We start from the raw sequence: 15668 nt of genomic DNA on the forward strand, positions 1-15668 counted from the left end.
GGGGCACTTGCTGCATTGAGGTCCACCAATAGAAACATTCCCACCTCGGCAGAACTTTACAGCTTCTGTCCAAGGGCATGGTTTATAGCTTCCAAGATTGTGTGAAAGGAAGACTTGTCATGGTTGTGAGTACATGAAGGTGTAATTTGCCTTAAGTCAGTGGTTTGCCAGTTACAATACTGTGCAAAGTCTTAAGGCCTTATTTAGACTTTGGCAGATGGGACACTGAGTCACAAACTTTAACGGATGCCCCACATGCGGTAATAGAAGTGTATTATAGCCTATGGCACTTGTAATAGCCATGTCCTTACAGAGTATAAGTTCTCCAAACTATAAATAAGGCCTTTGTTCATTTACAGACTTAACATACCCATGTCGCTCTCAAGACAATGATTTCTGACAAGGTGACAATTCTGCTCTTAAAGGGTGAGTGTGCAGAGGTTTAGGATAATTGATTATCTGACTTTGAGAAGGAGTGGGACTGGAACAGAAATCAGGGGTTGCAAGAAGACTTGGGAAAATCGAAGACCGGGAGGATCTCATGGGTACGGATTATGCTACTTTATTGCGTTACATTTTATCAGGGTAAGGCATAGTACATACATGGAAAGCCACCATAGAGAACAGAACACAAACTATCTCTACATTGGTAGTCAATGAAGTTATCAGAGCTTAGCAGAGGGTGGGCGCATCAAAAATTAGATGTCTTCTAACAGCGAAAAAGGTCTCTCCCTTAGAAAGAAGCAAGGGATGTAGCAACCTGGATCTAGTTCCTGAATTTGTTTGGTCTAAGGGTATTATTTATATGCAATTTGACCTACAGGCCGTAGTGTTAATAACGGATCTGACTCGCGCAATGTACTATTTTTGCAATTAATGCCTTGGTTGGCTCAAACTATATCCTTTGCCTTAGACCAACTTGGCACAAATACACACACATTGTATGCATTCACCTGCATACACACAAATAGAATATATAAGCTGCATATATACAGCACATGTATAACACATGCATGTATATGTTGACAGTATATATATGTATATACAAACACACTACAGATTTTAATGTAAACAAAACACAGACACATCACAAAATCTATCAGCTGAAATTGTCTGAAATTCAATAAAATAAGGGCACAACAATGTCTATATTCCACTACACTACATAAACTAGCTTTTTTTCTATGAAAAGAAAGGCCTCGTAGATAGACAGAGAGGGAGAAATGGCAAAAGAGGGAGAGGGGAAGATAGGGAAAGAGAGAGAAGGCGAGAAGTCTACAGCATTAAGACCTCTCTGAAAGCAGATGAGCATTTACATTTTGGTTAGGCATATTTTGTGCAAAGTTAATAAAGTTAAAAAAATACCTAGGTCTTTAAAAGTAAACGCGGTCTTCAAAAAATATAAGGAAGCAGGTAATTCTGCAACTCCGAAACAATCTCAAAATGATAATGACCAGGAGAAAAGCTCTAGCAGGTCATAACTCAGAGTACCGTTCAATTATGCAGCGGAAGAAGCTCATGCAAAGAGGAGACTCCTCTGTACTGTACGACAGATAGTGCAACTCTTCACTCTTTCCGATGAGCCTTCGCGCTCCCCTACAATCAGAGTCGCTGCCTAGCAAAACGCGAACCTTCACTAGATATCTGCCTCCTCTTGGAGTGTCCTGTCCGCGGAGTGAAGCAAAACAGACTCTCCAGGCATGCCAGACACACACAGCAATCACTTATGCCAAAGTCACAACTCCATCACTTCAAGCTACGTGGGATTTGTAGACATGGAAAAGTGAAGGTTGGCTCCAAAGTTCACAACAGACCTCAGTCCCTCACTTTGGTTCTGCATTGTAATCTCAATGTACAAAACGTCTTTAGGGAAGTCGCCTGGGGGATAACACCTTAAACCAACTTAACGGGTCAAAGTAGACATGCCTTAAAGAATATTTTATCAACTGTGTCAAAACTGCAACTCTGCCCAAATCTACATTACTGCATAGGTATAGTTTTCTAGCACCTTTTAGGTGCCGGAGGTCATCTGCTGGGTTCAAGGAACCACCATCCTGAATAGTGCAGGCCTCATGAGAAACAACACCACAAGCGCTGACGCTGAGGACCACACCTTGTCCAACAGACGACAACACTCAAAACCGAAATAACAACAAAACACATGGTGATCTATCATTGTCATTTTAACGGGAAACGGTGGCAGAGTGTGAAATTGAAATGGTATTATTCCTCAAGGGAGGGATTAATTAAATGTATTGTATCACTGGGGATAGAAGTCTTTTCATAACTCAGTGGAAAAATCACCCAATATTCCAATAAAATGGCTCAGACTTCCAGGCTGCTTTGCTGTCAGACGCAAGAGTTTTAGGCAATTCACAGCTTCTTGTTTCAGAAATATTTCTTCTGGACAATTTTTATTGCACTTGAGAACTTTAGTTTTGACACTTCTAAAAGGCAAACGTGTATTTTGTGTCAGACACGCATGCGCTGTTGCATGGGTTAGTGTCATGAAAGCAGCATGGAAGTCTGCACTTGGAAGTTGAACTCATGTTGGAAACTAGAAAAGCTGGGAGGGATAAAACAGAAACAAGTTGTCTGTGTGCACCGCTGCCCCAAAGTAAAGGGATGTCTGTAGCTATTGAGGTTTTAGATACTTAGCCCAATCTCTGCACAATGCAAGCCGAAAGATAAAGAGGCTGGTTGCTATGGTACAGCTAGTAAATGGAGTGCTTGCTCTTTGGTATACACAAGACTTGATACAACAACTGAGTTGGTGAAAAAAAAACTTGCATAACACCTACAAGATGCAGAGAGGGGGGACCCTAACAAATGCCTCACTGAAACAGTATAGACTGCGGAACCCCACACGCGCTCTACGCTCCTGTGCATAGCTGTGTACCCATCAGATGCACAGGCCGCTTGGATGCAAGACTTCCCCACTTGATGAGCACGGATCTATGCACAAGCGGGAGGTTTGCTTATAAACACAGAAGTAATTTCTCAATTAAAGGAGGCAATGGTTGGGGGAGGAAAAGAGGGCGGCAGGTTCAAGGTGCAAGAAACTATACATTACTGCTCACAACCCCTCTTTTGCTCACGGACCTACTGTCTGCCCCACTGAATAGAAAGAGAAAAGCAACAGCTTATTGTAACAAAGACAATCCTGTCTCAATGACTCAATGCAAGGTCTCATGAAAGGGGGGAACTGGTGACAAAGTTAACTCCTACTTAGAACCAACAATTTGTTACGATCTTTTTACAGTCTGGTGTCAGTAAGAGATTTAATACAGTGCAATATTAACTCGATATTTCTTTCGTTTACTCTTCACTACGAAGCAAACATCACCTCCCACCCTTTTCACCCAAACCTCCTCTCTCCGATTTCAGGGCATTTCCGAAGCGCCCACAAAGCTATAGCGCATAGAAACTTTTGAACATTCGTTAGAGTCCCGCATCTTGGCAAAGCACACCATGTCTCCAGCCAACATATTCCAGACCTAGAGAGCAGGAAGGCTACAGTTTCGTTTTAGAATCTATCATAAGCAAACCTTCATGTTAAAAAAAAATTGAAAATAAATTGTTTTTTTTTTTTTAATGCTCCTCTCTTCTCTTCGGCAACCTCTCTCTTTAAATGGCACCGCTCTGGATTCAGCTTCTTCAGAAATACTGTGCGGAAAATGGAGGAGACCCGGCAAGGTCCTCGCGACACTCCTTGCTGAGCTCTAATGCTTCTCTGATTGGCTGACTTGCAGAGCGTTGATGACGCCATTGATGTTTTCCTCCGGTACCTGTGGACACCAAGCACATTGTAAGGCACAGATGAGATGGACAAGGGAAAATTGAGCACATTGGAGTCGTGGGTGACAAAATAATTGTATGTATGAAATTGTTTTTTGCAATTACTAGCTTGTGACAGAAAGGCCACTTTGTAGTGGTAGCAATGCAGTATACATCAAGTTGTTAAGATCATTCAACCCATTCCCAAGGACCTTCTAAGGCTATCGAAATCCAGGAGTTACAGATCAGAAGATTGCATTTTGCACTCTCTGGGTGAGGACAAAGGCAAAAGCAGACATTTTTTCGAGATTCAATGAAATGGAGGAAAGCCAGTCTGGTATCATTCCCATCCTCTGAGGACGGCTTTTACACCCATGAGTACTTCAACCAAACTTAAAGCAGACATTTTTTCGAGATTCAATGAAATGGAGGAAAGCCAGTCTGGTATCATTCCCATCCTCTGAGGACGGCTTTTACACCCATGAGTACTTCAACCAAACTTTTATGGCTAGGCCTTTTAGAGTGCACGTCGAAGCATCAGAAATTCCCCCAGCACACCAAGGGTTTTTAGGACCAGTACAATATTCACTTTACCCCACTTTACTCTCCCTTGAATGCAAGTCCTGGCTTTAGATAAGGGAAAGCGGTTATTTGATATTTTTTTCCTTTACACTGACTGGAACATTACTACTCTAATGCTTGGATTGGATTCTGTGGAGCACATGCCCTTCTCCCCATGCCATGAAACACTTTGCACCTGGTGATAGATGGAAAGAACCCTGGATGACACAGGGACGTGTCGAGTCAGAAGACAGGGACAAGAAACACTTAATAAGGTTGATAGAGCAATCGGAACAAAGGAACAGAAAGATACAAGGAGGGCCACAGGGACATCAAAAAAGGTAACAAAGGGGCACCAGAGAGCTAGCAAGCAAGATGGCTGCACTCCAGTGAGGTTCCTGCAGTCCGGGGACCAAATCCTGCCTCATCCAGTGTGTCCTAGCGGTGTCGGGGGGGCTGTTCGCCTCCCTAATGCTACTCAGATTATTGAGGTACTGACTCAACCAGGTCCCGCCCAGAGAGGCGCAGACACAACGCAGCTCGATCTCCAGCCTTGGACAGCTGCCATGTTATATGCAGTCGGGACCGCTCTGCAATTAAGAGTACAGGCAGCGTCACTAATGACACATAAGCCCTCATTACGAATTTGGCGGTCTTTTCAGCCAGACCACCAAAGCCTCTGACGGTCTTCCGACCACCATATTACGAGTACTGCAGGATTTTCGCCACATTTTGGGCAGAAATCCTGCAGTAGTCGTGCTGGCGGTCGGAGGAACTGTGGTGGTTCCACCACCGGTCCCGCCCTGCCAGTAGGACTCCACCAGCTGTATTATGTGCAGAAAAACAGCCTGGCGGTGTCCTGCTGGCGGGGCCCTGCCGGAGGTGGAAGTGCCCGTTCCCTGCCGGACAGCCTCCTCCCCAGGCCAGGTAAGTTGATCATCTGACAGGGGAGGAGGATGGCAGGTGTTGTGTGTGTGGTGTCTACATGTGTGCATGAATGTGTGTATGCGTGGTTGTATGCATGGCGGGAAGCTGCCAGAGGTGGAAGTGCCCATTCCCTGCTGGACAGCCTCCCCGGGCAGCGGTACCCGGCAAAAACCATAAGTGAGGGTGGCCGTAGGTGGTGTAGTGCCCTGTGTGAGCTGCCTGTGGCCAAATGGAGCCCTGGGGGGGTGAGGGGGGGGGGGAGGCCACCTTTGCCTGACTACCTGAGACACTGGAATCAGAGATGGTGCTGCCCAAATTCCAAGTGACGCCAAGCCCCCAGGAGATGCAGGACTAGCATCCATCACTTGAAGATGCTTTTTGTATACTGCGCACCGCTGACGTTGTCTGCTTGCCAGCGTTGGCATTTAGTGATTGCTCTTCTTGTGTTCTTGGAAAAAACTTGGGATATGGATTGAATGATTTATGTGAAAATTTGAAACTTTTTGTGGTGATGTCATTGTCATTTGAAAGGCTATTTTTAGTGTGATCATTTTCAAAGATGCCTTGTGAAGAGGCGCAAAGGATTTCCCCATTAGCTGTGTTAGTGCCAGGTTTAAGTTCCATGTTGGTGCAGGTACCCTTCTGGAGTGGTCCTATTCGTTTTGCTCCCTCTAAGAATCTTTAAATTACTGGGGAAGTAAAGAGGCTTTATAGGCTACAATAGTTCTTTTAAGTTAGCATATGTTAGTTGCCAGTCTAGAAGATGTGTAAGACATTTTAGGACTGTATTGGCTTACATATTTTGATGTAAGAGGGCCATCTTTGCACCAAAGTAAGTATCATTCCCATTTGGTCATATAACATTTTCTTGTAGTTGGCCTCCTTGCTTCTCTGAGGACCGCCATTGTCTCCTCTGGCAGGTGTAGGTGGCCAAACACTAAGTCATCAGGAGCCATGTTGCTAACCTTAAAGTTTCTGGATGGAGAACTTTCCCCCCCTTTCACTGGCAGTAGGTCGTGAAGTCTTGGGAATTTCGTCATCTCTATGACTTTGGAGTACCAAGTCTGTCTCACACACTGAGGGGCAATAAGAATTAGTGTCATTGTCTCCTGTTTGCATTTGTTGATTGCTCTGCATGTCAGTGGCATCTAGGGAAAGCGTATGCAAATATGCCTGACCAACTTATTGGCTGGGCATTCCCTACTGATTGGTAGTGTGGGGGTGCCTGGACGCGAAATATTGGCATTTTGCATTTGCCTGTTTTGCAATGAGATCTAGTTTTGGTGCACCCCAGCATCTGAATATCTGTTTGAGTACTGAGTGATTGAGTTCTAGAATTTTGAATTTCATGTGCTAATTTTACAGGGCAAACAAACGAGTTCCTCCCTATTAATTGACATAAAATATTGCCATAGTTTTGTCTATTTGTATTAATAATAGTTTCCCCCATAGCTATGTCTGAAAGGCTTTTAAAGCTAGGAACACAGTCTTTAGTTCCAGGACATTGACGGTTTGTCCTGCATCGTGTTCTGTCCATACACCTCCTACACTGAGTGATTCTATATGTGCTCCACAACCCATATGAGACCGCTGTGGTAACGGTTAATATAGGAGTTCGTTAAGTAAATGGTCTTCCTGCTGATAACTGTATCCTGTTCCACTACATCATCTCCTCCTGACCTTTTTGCATGATAACCACTAGATCCTCCCAATCCACTGTTGCCCGTGACTATGTTTTTGTAGCCATTCCTGAAATGGTCTCATATGTAGCCTTGCATATGGATTGAGCAGGATGCATGAGGCCATCTTTTCCAGAATTTTGCCACGGTCCTGACTGTCAGACTGTCCCTTCTGATAAAGGTGTGTTTCTTGAGGTATTGACGCAACCCTCTTTTTGCATGGATACGCCTTTACCTCTATTGAGTCGATTCTTGCTTCTAGAAAGAACTTTTCTTACTCTGGCTTTGTTGATGATTTTTCTGTATATTTAAAAATCCTAGATCGAACACTGTTATCACTTTTTGACTATCTGTTTTGCGTTTGTTCAATGAATTTGCTCTTACCAACCAATCGTCTAGAAAAGGGTAGACTAGAATTCCTTGTCTTCTTAGGCGTGCTGCTAGGCATTTTGTAAATACTCTTGGTGCTGACTTTATTCTGAAAGTGAGTACTTTGGATTGGTAATGTGCCTTGTTGACTACAAATAGCAGGACTCTCTTGTGATTGTGATTCACTGGGATGTGCAAATAAGCATCCTTAAGGTTTTTGGTTGCTATATAATCCCCCTTTTAAATTTGTGGGTAACCACCTGCATTGTCGTCATCTTAAATATTTGTGTTTTTATGGACTTGTTCATAAATCTTAGTTCAGTACGGGATGTAGTGTTCCCTCCTGTTTTGGTATAAGGAAATATGCTGCGTAATTTCCTTGACTGGTTTTCTTCTTGGGCACCTTTTGTTTTGCTCCCTTCCCCAGCAACTCCTCTACTCCCCTGAGTAGATGTGATGTTTCTTCCTTTGAGAAGACTTTTTTCCTTGGACTTTTGCTGGGGGTGTTCTGCTCAGTTCTATGCAATATCCATATTTGATAATGTTTAAGATGCAATATCCTGTAGTTCTCTTCCTCCACTCCTGAAGGAGGTTTTTTTTTATTCTTCCTCCCACAGGTGTTGTGTGTAAGAGGTTTTGATGAAATGCAGAGACACCTACTGGCGGGTGCTGCTCCTTCTCTGTTAGGCTGTGCTCTCCCTGTGTTCGTCTCTGATAGGACTGTCATCCTTGCATCTAAAGCTGCCAGTACTGAGGTGTTGACTGGGTCTGACTTGCCCGTGAAACCCCTGATGTGAGGATGTACTATAGAAGCTTCCTCTCTGTTGGTCTTCTGTCAGGAGGTGCTCCTCTTCACGGGTGATCTTTGAACTGCGGAGCTCCCACTGATTTAGCGGAGTTGATGTAATTTTTCAGCTACTGGAACATTTCATCTGCAGAACTTCCAAAAACCTGTTCACTGTTGAATGGAGTGTTGATGATATCAGCATGCACTTTAGGTTTAAAACCCAAGACCCTGAACCATGCATGGAGTCTCAGTGTTGTCCCCTCCATCATTTGAAGGCTAGCTGGATCCAACGCATCTGGCGCTGGTTTGAGGCAAGTGTTAGCTGTGTTTTTAACTTCCTCAGCCAGTGCAGCAGCCCTTTTTGCAGTACTGTTTGGGCAAATGTTTCACAGGTACTGCCATGTCATCCCATTGCTGGTAGACGTCCCTATTTAGTACAGCGTTTGGAGTTTGTCATTCTGCACTGATCTGCTGCCCCTCTTTCAAATTTTCTTTCAACCAAATCCATTATCTTACTTTCTTTATCCGGAGGTGGACCAGGTGTAGTTGGAATGTTTGCCTTTTTCCTTGCAGTGTCTGCTATGATTGAATCAGCTGGAACTCTTCCTCTTTTGTATCAAGGATCTTTGGATGAATGTCTATACTTTTTCTCATCTCTAGGTGTTATTGCTCTGCAAATTGCAGGCTCCTTGCACGCCTCTCTCCCCTGATTCAAGATGCTTGGAAGCATCAGAAAAAAACCTGATTTTTTGTTTGAGAGGGCAGTCTCAAGTAGGAAGCAGGATTGGGGCTTTTCGTATTCTGACTGTACCTCACATTTCTCAGCTGCCTTTATTTATTTTTATAAGCTGATCATACATCGCAATAACATCTGGGTGATTGTCTTGAGGGGTAAGTATCAATTCCCTCTTCAGGGGAATCACTTTCAATGTCATGCCATTGACTCTCTCTGAATTCAGACCCTTGCTGCAGCATTTCCATAGCTAAATTCTCAGGAACATCTTCCTCAAAGAGAAACTCCAATTCCAGTTCTTCTTCTTGTAGCTGGAGTGTCGATGGGGGTTCAAGATCTTGGACTTCCCCATTCCCACTGTCATCATGCCGCAAGGACTTTTGTGGAAAAAGAAATTCCCGAAGGATTAATCAAAGTCCCTCTTTTTTTGCAGGATTGCTGCCATCCCTGATTCTAACTGCTTCTTTTCCCTTTCAATTTCCATGGCCCTTCCTATGACATCAAGTGCAAATGTAGATTTACTTTTCAAAGTCAAAAATTCCTTCGACTAAGTCTCTTTCATTGACTTCTTCAGCATTGTTCCCTTTCTCTTGATGTCGAAGTTTCTCGGCTTTGATCCGTCTTTTCTTCTCCTCAACCTCGATTGTCTTTTTACATCTTTTCAGGGGTTCAACCTTCTGCGGTATCGCTAGCCTGGGAACCGAGGTGTTCTTTTGATCTTGACTTGCCTTTGGTCAACTATTTTTTAGACGCTGAGGCCCCTTTTTGACTTCTAGAATCGGATGATTTAGAGTCTCCCCCCAAGAACGTTTTGGGGATTACCTTTAGCTTGCGCTGTTCTCTTTCAACATCGATGATCGACAACTGGACGTCCAAGCCTTTTCCTTCTGCTCCTTCAGTGATGCTTTCTTCATTGTTACGTGACAATCCCAAGTCCCTCAGAGAAATAGTCAGTGTCTGGCCTTGCTTGGCGCTCTGAGCCTGCCTCTGGCTTGTCTCTTGCTCACAGTGTCTTGGGCTTAAAGTCTGCACAGGCCTTGCAGTCGTCGCTGTTGTGGTCGAGCGGTAGGCACAGGTTACACGCTTGATATTTATCCTTATGGGTGAATCTGTGGTGACATTTCGGGCAAAATTGGAATGGCATATTCTCCATATCAGTCAGAACAAAGAGCCCCCAGCCAGGGCATTCTCCACTATGATTACGATGTACCGGTTCAACACTACCCCTCCGGTACCTGTAATCGGTGGATTGTTCAGTCTTCTGTGACAGGAAAAAGCACTTTTTCAACTTCATTGTTCGCAGTTTGGAGAGCCTTGGCGATGTTTCCAGTTCCAATGGTGGAAAAAAGTAATCCGACGATGGTGACCAACAGGAAGGCTTCTGTGGAGGGCGTATGACATTACAGGAGGATGGCTTAAGCACCAAATGATGGAGGTTGTCAAGGTCCAACAACAACAAAAAGAAAGAAAAGAAAGAAGGGAAGGACTACTAGCACACTGGAGAATTCCAGTCGCAAACCGTAGATGGCAGAATAATGTGCAGCATGTGAATCCCGAAAAGATTCACGCTGCAAACATATATTTATTGCAAGGTTTTCTCCACATTCCTCCATTATACATTGCAGAGAATGCAGTGTCGGTGGCCCTTCACAGTCCCAGAAATGCAGAGGTACAGTTATGTGCAGTATCTCTTTCTCTGATGGGAGTAGTGCTACAGAAGCAGAGGTTGATCACATGTTTTTTGATAAAGTAACAAGTACTCAGTGTGCAGCAGCGGGCCCCTTAATATACTGTGGATTGAGTTAGAACATCTCTGTTCTGAATGTCCCAGTTCTAGGTTGGCTTCTGTTTGCTAATCAATGCCAGCTACTTTTGTGTAGTCCGCAACAAAGGAATATAAAATTAAAAAATAATTCATTTGTGTGGAGACTCAAATGTTTCATTGTGTGTTTAGGCCAGTATATCATAAAGTGGAACTGGTTTAATTGAACACTTTTCCATCAAAGAGCAATGAAACCCTGTGATCTTTAGAAAAAATATGTAGATTAATACTTCAGATCTCTAAAGCAGGCTTTATACCTGTCATATGTTATTTTCTGTAGTTCAACTGCATCTGTAGATAGGAAGATGAACATGGGTTGAATTTTCAACCAACTGTAGATATTAAAATCTACATGCATGTTTGCCAAGGCATTCAATGGAAAAACACTTGATTCATTGCTAATACCCTACACACGGGGTCTACAGCCTATCACAGGTTTCAGGCCAACATGATATCTTCTCTCTTGAATCTGCATTACTCACTAATAATGTTTTTGGGTCACTCTCAAGGATAAAGCCAGAGCAGTTGGTGCCAACATGGTTAGAAAAATTACTGACAGCTTAGAGGTTAAAGCTTTTTGTACAAAGTAACTTTAATCTTGTCATGGTGGCTTCTTTGACTTTGAACATTAAGCCGATGCTAAGAACTTTTTTTCTGCTCTGTTTAAGGGCAGGTACATCAAACGCATGAGTTTGTGGAGTAAAATGGTGCTGAATCATGAGGATGGAGTTCTGACTATCATCTGAGCGAGGGCACCAACCTTTACAAACAACATGATCACCTCTTAATTCAGAGCCCACACGACCAATGCCAGTTACATCAAATGGGACTCCCTTCCAGGGGACGGGTTTTGGATGGGCAAGGAGCGATTAGACAGCATATCAAATTGTTTACAATCAGCAGTACTCCTGGAGAAAAACGTCACTGCCCTTGCACCCTTACACACCTTCCTGGCACTCATGACCTTGCCTTAGTCCTAAAGGTCTTTGCCTGATTTTCCCAGTAACACCACTGGTGGTAAATATGTTTTAATTTTAGATTTCTTTCAACATTACATTATATGTTTAACTATTTTAACTTTTAAATAACTTAATTTAACATTATTTCGTATGAGGTTTCATTTTATGTTCCTTTCTCCATTATTTTATACGGTAGGATGTTGTAGTAACAGTGGCTGGCCATGTGTGGTGCTAGACGTACTACAGTGTCTTTTTCCTCAGTGGTAACTCTACTCCATTTCTCTGGGGTTGGAGATATGCAAGTCCACACTTCTGAGTAACTTTACACTCAATTTCTGTGAATAGCCAACAGTAGCGAAGTTACTAAAAATCTAAGAGTACATGTGTAAATTCCTCACAAGTGTAAGTTATCTTTGTGAATATCCCTGAGACACTTTAAACTCTGTGGTGTTTGGGTAAACAATAGGATTAAGGTTGCATTTAGGATTAACGTTTAGGGTTATAGTTTGGTTATTTAGGATAATTTTAAAAATAGAGGCTATGGATTCATATGACAGTGGTTGGGGCAATGACATGGCCTATTTTAATGTTTTTAAAGGAGTGTTTTTTCATTGAGATTTCAGAGTAAATTTAAATACTTCAACTCAGATTATAGTATTGAATGAGTTATGTTTCCATTTAGACAATTAATAAATGGGCGAATAAATCCCGATTCACGGTGCAATGGTAGTTTGCATCTAAGCTGAAATTTAAAAGTGGAAACCTGAAGCATATCGTGAGGGCAAACTAAGCATCTTGGAACAAGGGAAAATGAGGGGCTGGTTAAACATTGTCAATCTGGAGCTCGCCTGAGGACCCCAGGCTGCATTAAAGAATTTAAGACTTCTCTGGTTGTTCAGGGGTGCTTCACTGTAGATGTTCATAGTTATAGTTTTTGGTCGCACCAAGGGTGTAGTTACCACCTGCAATTGCGCCCCCATTGTAATAACAGCCTTAGGGCCTGATTACAATGTTGGCGGATGGGATACTCCATCACAAATGTGACGGATATCCCGTCCGCCGTATTACAAGTTTCATAGGATATAATGGAACTTGTAATACAACGGACGGGATATCTGTCACGTTGGTGACGCAGTATCCCATCCGCTAAGATTGTAATCAGGTCCTTAGTCTTATGGTCGTGTTAGAGTTGGGCTGCTGAGGAGGATGCTCCTTGTTGCGGTAAGTGTTCTCTTGGCCCTCATCTAACAGCCGAATGCGATGACAGTGATTCACAAGGTGTCTTCAAGGTTCTGAACAAAGCAATAGAAGCATGCAAGAAAAAAAGTCCAACTGTGCATCATGGCTAAATTCTACTAAACAAACGGAAGTCACATCACAGCTGGCTGAGACTGCCAATGTAAATGTTAAAAACGTAATTGTTTTGGTAACTTGATCTATAATAAAGAGAGATGACCAGGAGTCTAACTAAATTGCAGAGTCTTTCTGCTACATGGGAAGAAAGTGACATCGGCACAGTGTTGTTTGATTTAAATTAAAGACTAATATCTATTTCATCTCCTGGCAGTTTCCTTGTATTCAACAACAGAAATGGTGATGGGTGGAAAGCTTGCAAAATTCTCTGCCCCCGACAACTGCTCTACAACACATCAAAATCCACTGATTTATTTTGCCTAAATCGTCACTGCCCATGAGGAGCAATCTTAGTGTTCTGCATTGTGCTCCAAAATGAACAATCCTGTTCAAACTGTCTGGCCACATCACCTCAGAATGAGAACATAAACAGCCCCAGACTGGCCATAGCCTTTTTAGGCCTCATTAATGAGGTGCAGCTTGGAATCTATGGTACACAGAGACTGAGACTCACTTCTGTGAGTAGCCATAGCATTTATGGAATCACACAAAATCAATAAAAGGTGATGGGTAGAAGGATTGCAAAAGTCTCATGGGTCCAATGATGGAAAAGGTATTAGGCACTGATAATTGATTGGGTTGCTTTTTCAATTATTGTTTGGCTACTGCACTAATCTAACCAGGTAGCAAAAATATGCAAATTAGTCTTGGTCGTTTTTCAATAGAAAAAGACTAGTCTCAACTGCTAGGCCGTATTCATTTTGAATGGGAACACAAGCAACCACAGACCAGTTCCTATATTTTTTGGTCCTGATCAGTAAGATGCCACTTGGATAGTATGGGACAGCATGCATAGGACCTCAGTATATCTCACCTTAGTTTTATATTAGCAGGCGGTAGGTTTGTGGAGGGAGGCTGAGCGGATTCAGATATCCACTCCAGAATCTGCTGTTACACAGAGTAGGAATAAAGATCAGGCTGCCCAAAGGAGGGAATTACAGATCCGTGGCCTGGGCCAGTGAGAAATGTGTGTTACTATGCCACGCCCACTTGGTATCAAAGCAGGAGTTTGTATTTCAAAAATTAAAAAATAATGGCCCCAACACCATGGGAGTTTTCTGCTAAGGTGTGGAGGTCAGGAAATTCCTGGCTGTTAGGGACAGTGAAAAAAAAAAAAAAAGCCATCCGACCGCCTACTCTAACAAGCATTTTCAATGCAACGGGTCTCGCATTTGTTCTAGTTAGAGCTATTAGCATTGTAAAGCAAAAAAAAATGCAGCGCGATCGCGCTATGTAAAATGCAGCGCGATCGCGCTGCGTGGAAAATAAACAGATAAAGTAGTCCTGACTACAGGCTGAAAACATCGAGCCTCGTATGTTTTTGGTACTTTACCGGTGCTGTGTAGGTGGGCCAAACACCGGAAAAGGTATGACGTATGCATGCCCTTCACAAATGAAAGCAAGTGGATTTTAAAAGGCAAGCCCACGAACCAATGTAAGCGACTGGCGTGGCATGGGCGTGGTTTCAAGCCCAAAGGGTGATTACAGAATGGACGGAGCACTTTGTGCTCGATCATAAAAAGGGTGGATGTTCACTTGGCTCACCTCTGATGGCCTGCACTCCCACGGGCCCTCGGAGGAACATTCACGCCGACAGGGTGAATTTTACTCCATCGACATAAACCTGGTGCTCTAGAGCTGGTTGGGCTGGGCACTCCATCACTCTTCTACTGGAGCACTCTGTCCATCAATCTCTAGGCCAAATTCTAAATGAGGCCCAAAGTTTGAAAAAGCTAAACCTTAAAAAAAAAATATATATATATATAGTCCTGTTCAACGGGTATAAATATGTTGTGTGTTTTTGAGTTCTTGATCTGCCAGTGGCACGGGATCCCTTCCAGTCCCCTACATCTGACAAGGCTTTGAGAGTCTCTCCAACTTCAGCAGTCTTTCCCTGCTGAATTCCACCTGCAAAGCAGTCTTATGTCGTGTTCTCTGATCATGTTCATTACATCATCAGTATGTGAACTTAAAAGGTTCCTTCCATCACGCCTCATGTAGGAAGTTGGCTCTGTATGTGCTATTTCAAAGTAAGGAATAGCATGCACAGAGTCCAAGGGTTCCCCTTAGAGGTAAGATAGTGGCAAAAAGAGATAATACTAATGCTCTATTTTGTGGTAGTGTGGTCGAGCAGTAGGCTTATCCAAGGAGTAGTGTTAAGCATTTGTTGTACATACACATAGACAATAAATGAGGTACACACACTCAGAGACAAATCCAGCCAATAGGTTTTTATATAGAAAAATATCTTTTCTTAGTTTATTTTAAGAACCACAGGTTCAAATTCTACATGTAATATCTCATTCGAAAGGTATTGCAGGTAAGTACTTTAGGAACTTCAAATCATCAAAATTGCATGTATACTTTTCAAGTTATTCACAAATAGCTGTTTTAAAAGTGGACACTTAGTGCAATTTTCACAGTTCCTGGGGGAGGTAAGTATTTGTTAGGTTAACCAGGTAAGTAAGACACTTACAGGGCTTAGTTCTTGGTCCAAGGTAGCCCACCGTTGGGGGTTCAGAGCAACCCCAAAGTCACCACACCAGCAGCTCAGGGCCGGTCAGGTGCAGAGTTCAAAGTGGTGCCCAAAACACATAGGCTAGAATGGAGAGAAGGGGGTGCCCCGGTTCCGGTCTGCTTG

At 43.1% G+C, this 15668-nt stretch overlaps 1 protein-coding gene across 1 annotated transcript in view; it reads right to left on the reverse strand.

Annotated features, from left to right (window-relative positions):
• Positions 1-546: 546 nt before the first annotated feature.
• Positions 547-15668, reverse strand: part of CASTOR2 (cytosolic arginine sensor for mTORC1 subunit 2) — a 333451-nt gene continuing 318329 nt past the window's right edge. The window contains exon 9 of the mRNA XM_069226913.1: positions 547-3788. Within this exon, the coding sequence (XP_069083014.1) occupies positions 3723-3788 (66 nt within the window). The 3' untranslated portion in view covers positions 547-3722. The remainder of the gene's footprint in view (positions 3789-15668) is intronic.

The sequence above is a fragment of the Pleurodeles waltl genome, chromosome 3_2, assembly GCF_031143425.1.
Source record: "Pleurodeles waltl isolate 20211129_DDA chromosome 3_2, aPleWal1.hap1.20221129, whole genome shotgun sequence".
In the NCBI taxonomy this organism is placed as follows: Eukaryota; Metazoa; Chordata; class Amphibia; order Caudata; family Salamandridae; genus Pleurodeles; species Pleurodeles waltl.